Source organism: Panicum hallii, chromosome 4 (genome assembly GCF_002211085.1).
Source record: "Panicum hallii strain FIL2 chromosome 4, PHallii_v3.1, whole genome shotgun sequence".
In the NCBI taxonomy this organism is placed as follows: domain Eukaryota; kingdom Viridiplantae; phylum Streptophyta; class Magnoliopsida; order Poales; family Poaceae; genus Panicum; species Panicum hallii.
In genome coordinates this window covers 48,857,908-48,872,891 of record NC_038045.1, presented here as the reverse complement: position 1 = coordinate 48,872,891, position 14,984 = coordinate 48,857,908, and the positions used below count along the sequence as shown (strand labels likewise).

The window sequence follows — 14,984 nt, the reverse complement described above, 5'->3', positions numbered from 1 at the left end:
TATATATATACGTATCTTACAGCTTTCTACTAGGTACATACTGTACCTGCTTGCCGATCGATCTCGGTCGAGCAATAGCTCGTGGCGTTCGTTCGCTTGGCCGGAGGACCACCAGGGCGCATGCGCGCGATCGTCATCGTCACGGTTCGTGCCGCGCGCCTTCGTCAAAAGCGACCGCAAAGATTGGGCAGGAGCCGCGCCGGCGAACGCGCGCCACGATTCAAACGAGCGGGTACGGTACGGTGGGGCTAGCTGTTTCGCGGAACAGTCGTATGTATATGTCCAGTGTGCATAACGAGTACGCGTACTCGAGCGTATGGCATTGATACGTACTGTACGTGCAAGGGCCGGGCCGATCTACGTGGAGGGAAATACGAACACGTACGTCTCTGGAGTCGCAGTGGTAGCGTAGTGCAGGCGAGATGAAAAAGCAGAAAGATGGTAGAACTAGTAGGCGATCCTGCGTGATTTCCAAAGGCAGGCAAGTGTACCTGGGCTGCTTCTCTGATTCGCGTTGCAAGAACTCCGGCTTCCACAAATCCGAGCCGAGGAAATTAGACCCGGTCGGGTTCGTAACAAGATCCGGAATTCATATGCATTTCGTCACATCGATAACGGATTCCACAAATCGAATTAATCCTTTGAGACGCAACTCAAAGGGCGAGCCGGCAACCACATGCTCTGCCCACATGCATGCCCCCGTTGAAATTTTCTCAAAACAGGAGGGCGGCGGCGGCGGCGGCGGCGCGACACGGAGGGCCAGATAAGATCGCGCATTCAACGCCGCGCGTCCGGGAGCCACCGTACCGGAGCTGAATCCTAGACGGATCCCCCATCCCTCCCTCCCCACGCAGCCGCAGGGACCAACCACCAATCCGCCCGTCCCTCGCGCGACCGCTGTATCACTATCCGTTGCCGCAATTACTCCCCGGTTCCAGCTTGCCAACTGCCTCGTACCCCACCTCGCCATTAACGAACCGGTCTGGGGCCGCCAAGACCAACGGCAAATAAGATTGCAGGATCTCGGTCTTGTGGCGGTAATTCACCTCTAGCTCAACCAACTTGTACGGCATTACAGCAGAGATAGCATATTGACATGCCATTCGCAACAGGTAACGGAAACTTTATCATATAACTGAACAGCATATTATTCGACATCGATAAATAACAAACAGCTGAGGTCCGAGCACATTGTCTGGCTTTCGCCTGTTCCGCTACAAAAACACGTTACAACCGGTTCAAATGTCTATCAAAACTGCTAAAACAACATAACCACGACAAATGACGAATGGTGTAACTCGAATCTCTTCACCAATGGGTGCTACAACATAACATAACAACAGCGGTATCTGTGCGTCTTTGGGGGAATTCTCTGTCTCATATTCTCAACCCTTCTGTCATGTTAGGCTTGTTCCAAGATTTGCCCTGGTAAGATTTTTGCTTCGACCTCCGCTGCGAGATGTAGTTTGCCTCCTCCTGGAAGGGGTTTGGCCCGCCGAAATCTTGCTTTGAGTTCCGCACTTTCTTTGTCTTTCCTCGGTCGTACTCCTCGTCCCTGGGAAGAGGCAAGTGCATATGATAGGCACAGTTAGCCACTTGTTTCCATCAACAGAAGTCTACTACACAATTGGGGAACAAAAATCTGCAACATGAAAAGGCATTACTAGCGATAGCATGCAAATACCAAATAGAAACTCACCACTCATCTAAGACGTAACCAATGCTGCGTTTTGAATGTAGTCCCTCTGCAACCTTGGTATTTGGCATGTCTATGTCATCCCAGCATGGAACTGAAAATCAAACAAAAAACCAAATGACAGGTTAAAATTGATGGCGCAACAGTAGCTTCCCATTCACCTCTAAAACAGAATGTGCACTGCATTAAGAAAATGTGCTAACCAGTAGCTTCCATCAGGTCCGACGCACGAATACTGACAGGTTGGGGCACTCCCAACTTGGCATCTACATTTTTCCTTGATTGCGTCTGGCCTAAGGAAGAGCCTGGACCAGACTTTGGAATGTCAGCATTAGCAGAAGGTGCATTTGTCTCAGTATCAACACATGCTCCATTAACCTTCTGCTTGTTTTTGGAGGACTGAGTATCATTTTCGGGCCTTTCACTAGCATGTGAGCGTTTCCGGCCGGAGGTACACTCTATGGCTTCAGATTGTGCAGTTGTTGATGTTGATGTCAGCTGCTCACTCATACTGTCACCTAAACAAGATATATTTGCCATGTCCTTGCAACCCACAAGACGTCTTCTAGTTCGCTTGTGTTTTGTTTTCTTCCCTGGCTTTAGTGAAGCCACCAACAGTTTTTTGGAACCTAACCACATGTTCACAACAGGATACCTCACAAACTTCTTTGACTTCAAATTTGCCTTTTGAGCTGCAGTGCCATTGCATGAAGCAGCCACAGCAACATGCGCAGAACCACCAGAGCTGATCTGTTGTCCACAATTGACTTGTGCCAGTTCCGGTGCAGTTTTGTTCTGCATATAGGCCCATGTAACAAATATAATAATATCAGCTCATTTTTAACAAAATGATGGTACTATAGATTTAGTTCATCTGCAAAAAAAGCAAAAGATATAGAGGAAAAGGGGGTGCTATACCTGGCTCATAGGAAGTGCCTTTACGATGTCATTACCTTGCTCAGCAGATCCTGGCAAGTCCTTGGCTTTCTCACTGGAAGTAAGAGATCCAGAGCCAGGCACGACACCATTTGAAATAATAGAATCCTGTAATTTTTCATGATATAAATAAGATATGAACTATTCAAAAAAATTTAACAAATGCAGTGACCATCATAAAGCAAACCTTCTTTAATGAAGTCTGTGCAGCAACCCCTGCAGATGTGTCATTTACATGGGCAGTTGGCTTTGACAATGCAGTTGTTTGAGGTTGAGAAGCAAGTTTATCTGCCTTGGACAATGTACCAGCACCATTGACCATGGGAGAGGCAACAGAAGTACTTTTCCCTGCCTCAACCTTAGGTTCCACTTCCTGCAAAGACCTCCCAACAACTGTTTGTTTACCAAAAGTATTGGCAAATAATAAAGGTTGATGGGAGGAAGAGGTCTCCTGGCCATTTACAGAACACTGAATTGATTTAACAGGCAAGGTAACACCATCATTTTGAGGTCCAAGAGCTCGTGTGGAAGGCAGGCCGTTGCTTTGAGAGGCTGCTACATTTTCAGCTTTGACTTCATTCTTTGAAAAATGGTCTCCTGAAGTCTTGCCAAAAATGCTAGAATAGCCATTACTTGTGTTGTGCATCTTATCACCAAATGGAGATGAACCATTCAAATGTTCTGCTTTTACACTGCCTTGGGTAATACCATTAAGGGTAGAGATCTTTTCAGGGGTTTTCTTTGTGGTCAAATTAACAGTGCTATTATCTTTGCGCGCCAGTGGATTCCCAATACTGTCACGTACATAAAATAGCATATAGGCCTTCTGCCTCAATACATCTGCCTCACGAACTTGGCGCACCTGCAGTTGATGTGCATAAGGATCAGTATGAGTTGAGGAAGACTAGAGCCCGATAAAGTAGCTAAGGGGTACAAAGTGAAAGTAGAACAGTAGAAACATGCCACATGTAGCTCAAAAATGATACTACTCATTTTTTTCCTCTCTCTAGTAATGCAAAGTTCATAATTCATACTTTATTTGTAGCTAATCTGGCCAATGGGGTCTTCTCATCATAGTGAACCCAAGGTAGTAATGTAAGAAAACAGGATATAGGAATCCTCACTGCATGAGACGTCAATGAAGCTTTTAAAAGTACAGAATGAAGTTGTGAACAGAATCTTTTGTGAGTCCATGAAGCTAGAAAACTTGCATGTGAAAAGGTTACTTCAGTGGTTTGAGAAATGTTAATTACATGGATGCTAAATGAGTCTGCAGGTTATGATAGCAGTAGCACTGTGAACTACAAACAAATGACGGATTGAGTAAAGCTTAATCGAAAGATTAATGCCATACTAGACCTGGTTATCATCAAGATTGTGCCACATCCCGCTGGATGTACGAACAAAGCAAAAGTAGTGACCCGATTGAGTGTTCCAGCCAGCATGAACTAAGACACCATAAAGGCTGTATTTGAAATCTGCACCCTGCGCCAATAATCATGAAGAAACTAACTGAAAAATCCAGTGATTTAGTGAAGAAAAGCTTATTGAAATTGTAAAAGGTAAAACAAGAATCTCAGAACAAGTTACTCACTTTAGAATCACTAACAAATGGTTTCAAGTCAAGAACTGGTTGGAATTCCACTTTTTTGTCAATCTTTTCACGGGGATTGAAAGGGCTAAAGCGCTTCAGGTGAACTGTCAGGACATTTGGAGCCTTATCAATTGTAAACCTCTTCTTTGCTACAACTTTCTGCCTGCAGCGTTCACACTGGTATTGCTTTTGACCCCCATCTAGTAGCTCTTCCTCGGTAAAATTTTGAAGTGCCCGCACTAAAGTTGTGGACTTGGCAATATCAAGACTAAGGTCCAAGAAAGGATCAAATTTATTGGAACAATGCAAGCACCGTGTACATTTCACCTGTAAGTAGCCGAACACGGAACAAGCGAATGAGGTTTCTTGTGCCAGTCCAGGTGTAACTCAACAATGCACAGAGCATACCTGACTTCTAAGGCGGCCACCAAATATTTTGTGAACTAAGCTTTTTTCATAAGCACTTTGCGACTCACTTGGTACCCCAGAAGGTAAGCAACATTTATGCATGGATTCGAGCAAATTAACCATTAACTCGTGTGCATCTTCTTGTCTTGAATTACGGAAACTCCGGGAAATGCCTATTTTGCAGTCAAAGATCACATTGATATAGAATAAAAGCTGGATTGCAGAATTGCCAAAATAAAAAATGGCCTTAGGTATCTAGTTCATCTAGAGAAGATAAAAGGATACAGCGTAAGTTCTTCACAATAAACGATGGTGTCACTATTTTTCCAGTTGAATGTAGAGCCGCCTTGACATGATTCTGCAGAGCACATAATGCACAAAATCCAGAGGTACGACCTTCAGCGAAGAGAAAAGAAATTAGCAACAACAACAACATAAATACTATGCAGTGAAAAATTAAGAGAAGATCTTTGCTTGTTTAACAAGCTTGATAGTACAAAGATGTTTTCAGTTTTCCTAAACAGCATACAAATGCATTACAGTAGCACCATTCTTATTCTGTACGGACATGCATCAAAGGATGAAGGCAGCAGTTAAGGAGATTCTACAGATCAGCAAATATTGCCATACAGTGGCATTTTTCACTATACAGGAAACAATATGGTTTCGCATCCAATATGGTCATAGTAACTATTAAATGTCAGAGAGCACATTTCCTGTTGATTTCTGTGGTACAGGTACAGGGGAAAGCACTATCTTGGCCTGCCTCACTATCCCGTAACCAAATGTTGAACAAGGTTTACAGCCAATAACTCTATTGAATCATGTTAATAAAAAATAATGTCACACCACTAGGAAACACACGTACAAAACACTTGCCCAACTTCAAAAAAAAAATTATATACCCCATGTTACTGCAAGCAGCAGCATGTTCAGAACTAGAGGCATGGCTGTAAATTTAGAAATAGAGGAAGAGCAATTAATTCATCAAACATGAGGTCAGGACAACTTTGAATCATGAACATATGGTGGATTGTTTGACAAATCCCACTAGAAGGAACACCTGAAAAGTAAGATTGCAGTATGAACTTACTTAATATTGGGTCCATTGGGTGTGGCTCGTCAGGTAACCAGAAATAGCAAATTTATGCAAGATTGGGTTGGATGGTACAGAAATGTTCAGGTTAGTGAACAGCATCATGGTAATTTATTTTTAAATAGTGGACTTCTTATCCATCATCTTCATTAAAATATGGATTTTCAGATGCAAGCATAACTCACATCTCTAAACTTGAAAGTAGAATGAACAGCCTTTACACGAACTTTCCAGTTGATGAAATGTCTCAGCTGAAGATGGTATTGGATCCCTTGATTGATGAACGATATTCAATCTGAATAAATGGTGAATTGGCCAGGGGTGGGTGTAAAATAGAATAACCTTGACTCCCTTGAGTCTTAAAAATGTATTTTGAGGCATTGTCGTCTTTGGTGCCACACCACTATTAAGAACAAAGTAACGTGCAATTGGTAATTGCCGAGTGCCAGCCGTGCATAATAGTCAGTGCAGTTACTGCTACTTTTGAAATCCACAAGCAGACAAGCTCATATGCAACATTATCATCTGATGCAACATTTTGAACTTGAACTGACCGGTTGACAGTAGCAACAGCACTTACATGAGGACTTGTGCTTCCCGCTCTGCAAATATGCTGCAAACGGCTCTGTGTACGTCAAGCATTGCAGCACCGAGTTGAGGTAGCAGGTGTTACCAAGATTTTGCAAACCAGCACCCTGCAAGACATCAACAAACTGCAGTTTAACAAAACATTGTTCAATTGTCCACCACACTAAAACCTCACGAGATGGCGATGGCGAGACCAAAACAAGTAACTTACGAACCAAATACCCGAAATCGCAGCTACTTTTACTCCAATTACCCAAATTGACAGCTACACTGGCAACACACTCGACACTGCTACTCTACCGCCCAAAACCCCTATTAAAACGAAACTCTAATAGCTCAAATCCTCAAAAGACTGCAACTTTGGGGACCCACAATTCTCCCGAGGTAGATCCTGGCGACGCTGAGCTCCGGATCGATCCCGCCAGCGTCCCCCTTCTCCGACCTCCTCGTATCCCCCTCGCTGCTCCCCGCCGCCGCCGGGCCCCCGGCCTTACCCGCGGCCTGCGTGTTCAGCGTCTCCATCCGGAACCCGCCTCCCCCCACGGTCACCGTGGCATGCGGGCTCCGGGCGAGGTGGAACTCTATCCTCCGGTGCAGCACCCCCTCCGGCGCCGCCGCCGTCGACACCTCCGCCATTCCTTAGGGTTTCTCACCGCAGCGGCAGCGGCAGCAGCACAGAGCCTCAAGATCGGGCGCGCAAGGGATTAGCACTTGGCTTGAATTCCTGGACAAAATTGTCGGATCAACACTCGCGGGGTCGAAAGATAGGGGAGGAGGAGATTGGTGCGGCGCGCTGCTGTTTTTTTTTTTTCTTTTTTCTGGCCGCCGTTCGCGACGCGATGGCGGAAGAGGGGGAGAGCTGGGGGTGGGAGGCTGAGCTAAAAACCCTATACCCCTAGCGAATGGACGGCTGGGATGGGAGAAGCCGGGGCGACGGGACGATCTGGAGCGTCCGGCTGGGGAGCACGTGTTTCTTCTTCGATGAGGCTGTGCAGTGGGCTCCTTGAGGAACGCGTCATGGGCGCGATTGAGGGCGGAGCTAGCTGTAGACGTGCAGCCCTGCAGTTGCTGCTCGAACTGAACTCTTTGCGGTTGGTTAGGAACAAACTTGTGTTTTTTAAGCGAGAGTGAAGATGATATTACCATGTTTTTTAAAAAAAAAACTATATTACCATAATTAGCTGCAGAAAAGTTACCGTCCGTACGTAGCATGTAGGAGTATGCTAGCAAACTAACAAAAAAAAATTGCTAGCAAACTAACAATTGCTCCAAAGTGCTGAAATTATTAATCCATGGTGGCAAAGTAAAAGCTTTATATAAAGCTAGAGGTGATCTCACCCGCATCATGCTCAAAGCACCGGCTCGGAATGGTGAAATGTTTCCTTTCAACAAAAATGGTGAAATGAGTTTGGTTAAGAATCCGAGCACATTCATGGCATCATTATCTTTGTTACTTCTTTTAACATAGGTGGATTTCAAATACAGAGCTTGTAAAAGTGCTTAAGCTTTGATACTAATTCTTAGTTGCAAGGGGCTCTAAACAATTAAGATGAGATGAAACTTTAAAATAAGTGTGCAACAAAACATTTTCTCAAAAAAATTAGTGGCATAAAAATCAAAGTCCATGGGAGCTTTTCTCATACTCTATTTTGTGGAAGAGTTTCATGAGGTCCACCACTTTTCACGTGTGAAGAGTTATTATCCTCATTGTATTCATCAAAATGATTATAATATCAATGATTATTAAAAGGTTATTTCAAAGTACGCTTAGTCTATGCCTCAGAAGCATTGAGAAAACAACCAATCGTGGTTAGATTTGACTTTTTCATATTACAAATGGCATTTCCCTTCGTTAATTCATGTTAAACCACCCAATATGAGGGTAACGGTCCAGCGGGCAGCAGCTACGTGACAAATTACTGTTATGTTACGGGTCATATGTAACATATTGGATAAGTACTCCACATACAAACATACATGGTTCCTGCCTTGCGCAATAATTTATATCCGGTGCAAATGTTGTAAAGCTAGCCAAGTGTTGAGTGCTTTAATTAATATTTTTCAATGGAATGATAGTTAGAAGTTTTTCGTAATAATGGTGAATTTTTTTATCATCTATAGAAAAGGTAGTTTTGCGATTTTATAGAAAAAAATCAAGTTTATAATGGATCCGATTTGTGAGATAAAAAAGTAGCAAGTTGCAATTTGAGCGTAAAATGGACAATATCCATCGTTTGCCTTTGCAACCAATGAGTGAAATGGCCAACAGTTCAAACTAAGCCAGACATATGAAATATTTTTTATCTCTTTAAAGCGCATTAGCAAATTGATAGAATTCTCAAATATCACAAGCCAATACAGGCGCATACCTATGGCACGCACAATCAAGAAGTTCAACAAAGTGGCAATTTTACCTATATAACTAGGTATTAAGATGTACGATACATGTCTCTTATTGCTTTCTTTCTATGTATAGGTTGTGTAATATTGTTCTTTAATGGCCAACCTCCACTGAACGATGAACAATAAAAGCAAGAGCTGAGCTAGGCTCTCTCGACAGGGTTAGCTAACCCCCAACAAAATTTTGCAATTTCTTAATAAGTATCGTTCGTCTTATAGTTCGATCCCATCATCTTGATAGAGCTGACCGCGGTGTCATTCTTGCTTCGACCCTCTGCTTAGGAATATTCAAAGAAAAAGAAAAAGGGTTCCTAAAAAAGAAAGATAAAGAAAAAGGGTAGAGGAAATAAAGGCTATGGTTAAAGATAAGGATAAATAGTAATAACGAAAAGAAAATAGATTCAAAATTTGAACCCGTTCCAACTTCTCTTCCAGTGCTTTCTTTTTCTTGAAAAAGGAAGGTAGCCAGCGGGCCCCGCGGTCCATGATGGAACCGACGAACCGTTCTCCTCTGCGCAGGGCAGGTCTCGTGCTACAGCGGTCGCACGCACGCGCCCTCAACGACCCATTAAACAAACCGAACGTCCAAACCACCTCCAAAAACCTCCGAGAAAACAAATCCACCGGCGTGGAGCTCCCCCGCTGCCAATATATCTCGCCACCACCGGCTGCCACCCCCCGTCTCCCCCAACGGGCTCCGCTACTGCTCCTCCCTGACCGTCCTCTCCCACCTCCGCCTCGCGCGGTGCGGCTACCCGGCGGCGCGGCGCGTTCTTCGCCGGTCCCCGAGGCGGCGGCGGCGGACGCGCGCGCGCTCGGGCGGATGGCGCTGTTCCGCCGGCTGTTCTACCAGCGACCGCCCGAAGGGCTCGTCGAGATCTCCGGCAACATCCTCGGTGCGTGCCCTTTCTCGCCCCGGTACTCGGTAATCATGCTATTTTAGCTGGGTGTGTTTGTGCGAACCTGCTCGCTCGCGGTGGGCTTGTTGGACCAGTTCGTCGGGGGTTTCTTGGAAGTAACGCGTCCCACGGCACCGAGAATCTTGTCCATACAAGCCACTGTACGCGCTTGTCCTCGCTTTATTCCCCATTTCTCGAAGGGGGAAATCGTGAAAACAAAAAAAAAAGTGCGTGGGTTTTGATCTCGAGGCGTGGATTTGCTTGCAGAGTGGACATAGCTTTGCCCAGACTTTGTGGCTTTGTGCCGGTGGGTTCGGTTCATGCTTTGACTCGCGGAAAGGCCATTGCTTAGCTGTTGCTAAATTATGCGCTTGACCAAAATAGGGACACGGGATTGACCAGAGTAGTTGGCTACCACGTCGCCATTGTCTCTTTTTATATGAACTATCACATCTCCGTTTTGAAGTGAAACTGTTTCAGTTGGTGTGATTGTTTTTAACACCAGTTAGTTGATGGGATTTAGCGTTTATGATACCAAATTAAGTTTTCTATGCTTTGTGGATCGGATGCGTCATCCAATTGTCAGATTGGAAAATGCATGGGATCAGATGCACATTTGCTTGCTTATGTGAAAATGACAACCTTTGAAGCTGAAATTCTCATATTCGTGCCAAATATGTACCTAAAGATGAAAGATAATGGCATTATTTGCTCTTATTGCGTTTGTGGGAAAATTATTTTGTCAAATTGCTGAAATCAATTGTCGCCAGGACATTCGTCAGGCCTTTTTCAGATGAACCCATTGTTCGGACTTCATCATGGCTTCTAGTGATTCTGATAAAATTAATTACCCAAAACTAGGTTCATTTCCCCCATTTGAGATCCACATGTGCAGCTTAGGTAGTAACTACTACATTTCCTTTTCTCAAGTCAAGGAGACTTCAAATGAAGTGAACTTTGTTCCCAATTGCTTATGCAAACATTCACATACTACAACTTGTCATGCTTTGTACATTGTTTATAACCATACTGTTTAATAACAAAAATAACATTTGCTCTCTGTTAATGATGCTGACTCTTGATTGCTTCTTGCCAGTATTTGACCACTGCTTCTCCACGGATTTATTTGAAGAAGATGAGCTGATGCCATACATTGGAGGAATCTTAAAACAGCTACTTGGTCGCTACTCCATCGACTCATTCATGGTATTCAACTTTGAGGGAGGCAAGAAGCACAACCAAATTGCCAGCATTTTCTCTTATTATGATATGAGCGTAATGGGTTATCCACGTAACTATGAAGGATGCCCCTTGCTCACCATGGAGATGATTCACCATTTCCTGAGGTCTAGTGAAAGCTGGCTCACGTTAAGCCAGGACAATTTCCTGCTTATCCATTCGGAACATGGGGGATGGCCAGTCCTTGCTTTTGCATTGGCAGCTCTACTGGTTTACCTCAAAAGGTGTACAAACGAGAGGAAGGCTTTGGAGATGGTCCGCAAACATGCACCAGCTGGGCTAGCTGAGCTATTCTCACCAATTGACCCAGTGCCTTCTCAGCTGAGATACTTGAAGTATGTGTCGAAACGGCACAATTCACCAGAACTATGGCCTCCTGCTGACAGAATGCTGAATTTGAATTGTATAATAATCAGGAAGGTACCAAATTTTGATGGGCAAGGGGGATGTAGGCCAATCTTCCGGATTTATGGCCTAGATCCCCTTGCGCCTAATAACAGGGCTACTGAAGTTCTCTTTTCGACCCCAAAGACAAGTGATTTTGTCCAGCTTTATACACAGGTACAATTTTGTTTGGTTATCAACTTATCATGAATTGTATATTGATCTTTACAGTATGTCTGCGATGTTTGTCTATAATGCTTTGGTCAATAGTTTATAATGCTTAAAATTGAAATACAGCTACAATCTTACAAGTTTAATTCAATTTATTTTATACTCAATTATGGATAAGTCCAAACTTCGAAGCACTTAATCTTTGTCTTTTGGTTATTTAATTTATCAGGCTCACATTTTCTTTTACCAATTTGTAGAATAATTTTATATTTGACTTAATAAAAGTATACTTTTGGTATCTTAAGACATCTTCAAGCTTGAAGTGTTGAACTGAAAGAGTACTAACTATTCTTGTTTGTAAATTCAGGAAGACTCTGAGATAATCAAGGTTAATGTTCATTGTCCTGTTCAAGGAGACATTGTAATTGAGTGCATCAGCCTGGATGAGGACTTAGAACATGAAGTTATGGTGTTCAGAGCGATGTTTAGCACAGCTTTTATTGACGACAACTTGTTGGTACTCGATCGAGACCAGATTGACATTCTGTGGGACACAAAACATCGGTTTCCTGTAGACTTCAGAGTTGAGGTAGTTGGGTAATTCTTGCATCAATTGCCTGCACCATTTCACCTTTGTATACAGTTACTCACATTTTTCCTGATAATTGTAGGCTATATTTTCTGATATGGACATGAGCACAACAATCGGCAAATCTGAGCTATCAAGCGAGGAGAAAGGAAGCCTTTCCAAGGTTGATGATGCCTTCAGTCATCTGGATTGGTCAAGCGAAAATGATCACATCACAAATCATGAATCAGACCAGAAGGGATTACACGACGAACATGATGGCTTTGATGCGATACCTCCAGAGGAAACAGAAACCAGCAACTCTGCGGCTGAACAAAGCTTTCTGGACAGCAGATCAGTTGAGATTCATCATACTGAACCAGCACATAACCATTCTTCTGCGCCAAAGTCTGATGGTAGTGAGGATTATGCTGCCAATGCGCGTTCTTCACCTGAAGCAGAAGCTCTCGAACCAAACTCTCAAGGAGATCAACTCTTCACGGATACATCAGCACGTGATGAGCCAGAAGTGGATGGCACTAAGAATGAACCCAATTCAGAAATATCCCGAGATGCAGAAGCTGGAGGTGCTGCAGCCGCAGAGTGGTCAGACAACAATTCAGATGTGTTCCTGTCAGATTCACCCTCAAGTAGCCCTCCATCCAGCCCGCCAAAGTTCGACGAAGATACCGTGGAAGCTGGGATGGTTGACACTCGATCACAACCGACTGAGCTGAAGATATAACGAGCTCGCGAATTGCTTCTGCTGCAAATTGGGGCCCCAACTGATCCAAGAATGATGGAGCTGCCGAAAATGTACTTACACGGATACGTTTACACAATACTGTGGGGAAAAGATAGTTGGCCAGACCATAAGCATGTACAGTTCATTTCCTCAAACATGTATGAAAGATCTCTAAGATCTATCCAAATTTTGTTGAAAATGTGCGCGCGTAGCAGAGTAGAACCTCAAATTCTTTCTATACTATATGGCATTGTTGATGGTTCGGGGGTTGACGCGCAGTAAATCTGAAGAAACTACGGCGAGCTTGGCCAGCGGCGCAGCGCCATGGAACCAACCGATTGATAAATATAGGCCTGGTAGACAGACCGCTTGTGTTGGCGGCCCACAAACGGCCCACCAAGTCAACGACCGTTGTGAAAGCCTGTCACCGTCTGTGGGCCGTCAACACGCCGAGGCGAACATCTTCTGAGTCACTTTGTGGGCCGCCAACACGCACAGCCCATCATCACAGATCACACGATCCGGTACGGTCGTATACTACGGATTAGAACTCGCGCCACCGACCGCCGTCGAGTCCGACTCCCAAACCCCCAGCGCCGCTCGTAAAGCAATCTCTGGGTTCGGGAGCAGGGAAAGCTCCATGATCCCCAGCCAGATCACGAACCCTAGCTCCAATCTCCGTGGCGCGGCGCGGCCGTGGCCATGATCGAGCAACGTCACCGCCTCACCGCGTTCACGCCGCATGTCGGAGATGGCGCCGCCGCCGGGGAACGTGGCGCCGGGCCGTGAGCGAGAGGATCCCGAGGAGCTCGCCAAGGAATCAGGGCACGTGCACTGCGTCCTGCTCCTGAGCCTCGGGGTCCTGGTCGGCGCCCGCGCTGGTGCTCTGCGGCTTCCTCGTCCCCGGCTTGTCGGCGCAGGCCCAGGACTCGTTCCGGAACATCGGGTTCTACTGCCTCGCCATCACCGGCGTCGCCGCCGCCGAGTACTACGTGAGGACGTTCGGCTGCTGGTGCGTCAAAACCTACAGGAGGAGGCTCGAGCAGGTCGACAGGGGCGTTGATCTTTGCTGAAGTAATCATGCTTGGAATGGCCTGTGTCGACTGTATGTTGTTCCTGAATTACCTCGTCAGAGGACCTGCCATGCAATCCAAGAACGGCATTAAGTAATACACTAATCAAGCTTAGCTAATTAAGATATATGCGTGCAGTGTCGTCTACCGAGATGACGGCAGGGATGGCCGAAAATTCAGAATCTTCTGAAGAATCGTTCAGATAGAGTTGAACAGACGCACGAAACTAGGCTGAGGTATGCGTTGTGCGAGCAGAAGGATGATCTGTTCTGTTCATCACGGAACTGTTCACACGTCATTCCCATTGGCACGATCGTATACGCCGTACTTATCCGTAGTGTTAGCTTTTTATTAATAAGGTACACGTGTGTACTGCTAGCTGTAAACAAGAATTATTCCAAGAGCCGCAAGAAACTAATGTTCAGCTACAGACTATATAGACGTATAACCAGGAGGAGTACTGGAGTAGTGACAATTATCGCATCCCATATCGTACTAATATAAATAGCACGAAGTCGACAGACTTATTAGCAACAGATCTCGCAATCGGTTCAGCAGTGTGTGAGCTCCACTGCCAACACTTTCAGCCTTGGTAGCACGTGAGCATTATATTATACACTGACGATTTCATATGCTTCTATATTTTTCTTCAGGATTTTGAAAAAAGCTACTACTGACTTTGTTCTGAAAAAACACTGACCTACTAACGTCAATAACTCGCTCTGTGCTGGTAGATCTGTTTGTCTCGGCCAAAAGATGATCTTGCCAGGTCAGTTGGTACACGCGGTACGTTGTGCAACGATGACGTACGCGGGGTGTGTACGTACACATTCTAGTTCTGCATTTCTAAGCTGCCCGGACGATTCCGCCCTAATTTCCTGACGCACGTGCTTTGACGAATAAACATGCTAATGTGATGCAACCCACGTAACTTGTTACGTGATTACACCATTAAATTTTTCCGGTTATATACTTGTAAATGATCACATCCTACCATCACATGACGAGTGGCTGGTGTTTGGTTCAGGTTCCGTAGCTAATTAGCTTATTATTTAGCTATCACCTACTGTTACTGTGATTGCGTCTCTGAATCATGCAGTCACTTGATTCGATCCACATCCATTTCTCAGATAAACAAAAACCAGCAATTGTAGTTTGCTTACTGCATCACTTCTTTCTCAAAGACA

The 14,984-nt window shown here is 44.8% G+C and overlaps 2 protein-coding genes across 2 annotated transcripts; one reads left to right on the top strand and one right to left on the bottom strand.

Moving 5' to 3' along the window:
* Window positions 1–1,123: 1,123 nt before the first annotated feature.
* LOC112888888 (ubiquitin carboxyl-terminal hydrolase 23) lies at window positions 1,124–7,171 on the bottom strand. Its single transcript, XM_025955267.1, has 11 exons — window positions 6,691–7,171; window positions 6,311–6,425; window positions 4,920–5,030; window positions 4,635–4,807; window positions 4,227–4,553; window positions 3,992–4,117; window positions 2,820–3,494; window positions 2,615–2,740; window positions 1,900–2,491; window positions 1,700–1,790; window positions 1,124–1,555 (listed from the first exon to the last, which is right to left on the bottom strand). The coding sequence occupies exons 1-11, from the start codon at window positions 6,952–6,954 to the stop codon at window positions 1,378–1,380; spliced, it is 2,778 nt and encodes a 925-aa protein (XP_025811052.1). The 5' UTR covers window positions 6,955–7,171; the 3' UTR covers window positions 1,124–1,377.
* A 2,150-nt stretch (window positions 7,172–9,321) lies between these two features.
* LOC112890950 (formin-like protein 6) lies at window positions 9,322–12,946 on the top strand. The gene is made up of 4 exons (XM_025957836.1): window positions 9,322–9,614; window positions 10,714–11,417; window positions 11,779–12,000; window positions 12,083–12,946. Exons 1-4 carry the CDS (start codon window positions 9,542–9,544, stop codon window positions 12,722–12,724), a joined length of 1,641 nt encoding a protein of 546 aa, XP_025813621.1. The 5' UTR covers window positions 9,322–9,541; the 3' UTR covers window positions 12,725–12,946.
* Window positions 12,947–14,984: the final 2,038 nt, after the last annotated feature.

Bases quoted from the DNA above. Each gene is read 5' to 3' on its own strand.
- LOC112888888 (XM_025955267.1), bottom strand. From the start codon at position 6,954: ATGGCGGAGGTGTCGACGGCGGCGGCGCCGGAGGGGGTGCTGCACCGG. The intron at 4,118-4,226 runs GTGAGTAACTTG...TTATTGGCGCAG, and splicing joins CATTTGTTAGTGATTCTAAA to GGTGCAGATTTCAAATACAG. The intron at 3,495-3,991 runs GTCTAGTATGGC...CATCAACTGCAG, and splicing joins ACAATCTTGATGATAACCAG to GTGCGCCAAGTTCGTGAGGC.
- LOC112890950 (XM_025957836.1), top strand. From the start codon at position 9,542: ATGGCGCTGTTCCGCCGGCTGTTCTACCAGCGACCGCCCGAAGGGCTC. The intron at 9,615-10,713 runs GTGCGTGCCCTT...GCTTCTTGCCAG, and splicing joins GATCTCCGGCAACATCCTCG to TATTTGACCACTGCTTCTCC. The intron at 12,001-12,082 runs GTAGTTGGGTAA...TGATAATTGTAG, and splicing joins CTGTAGACTTCAGAGTTGAG to GCTATATTTTCTGATATGGA.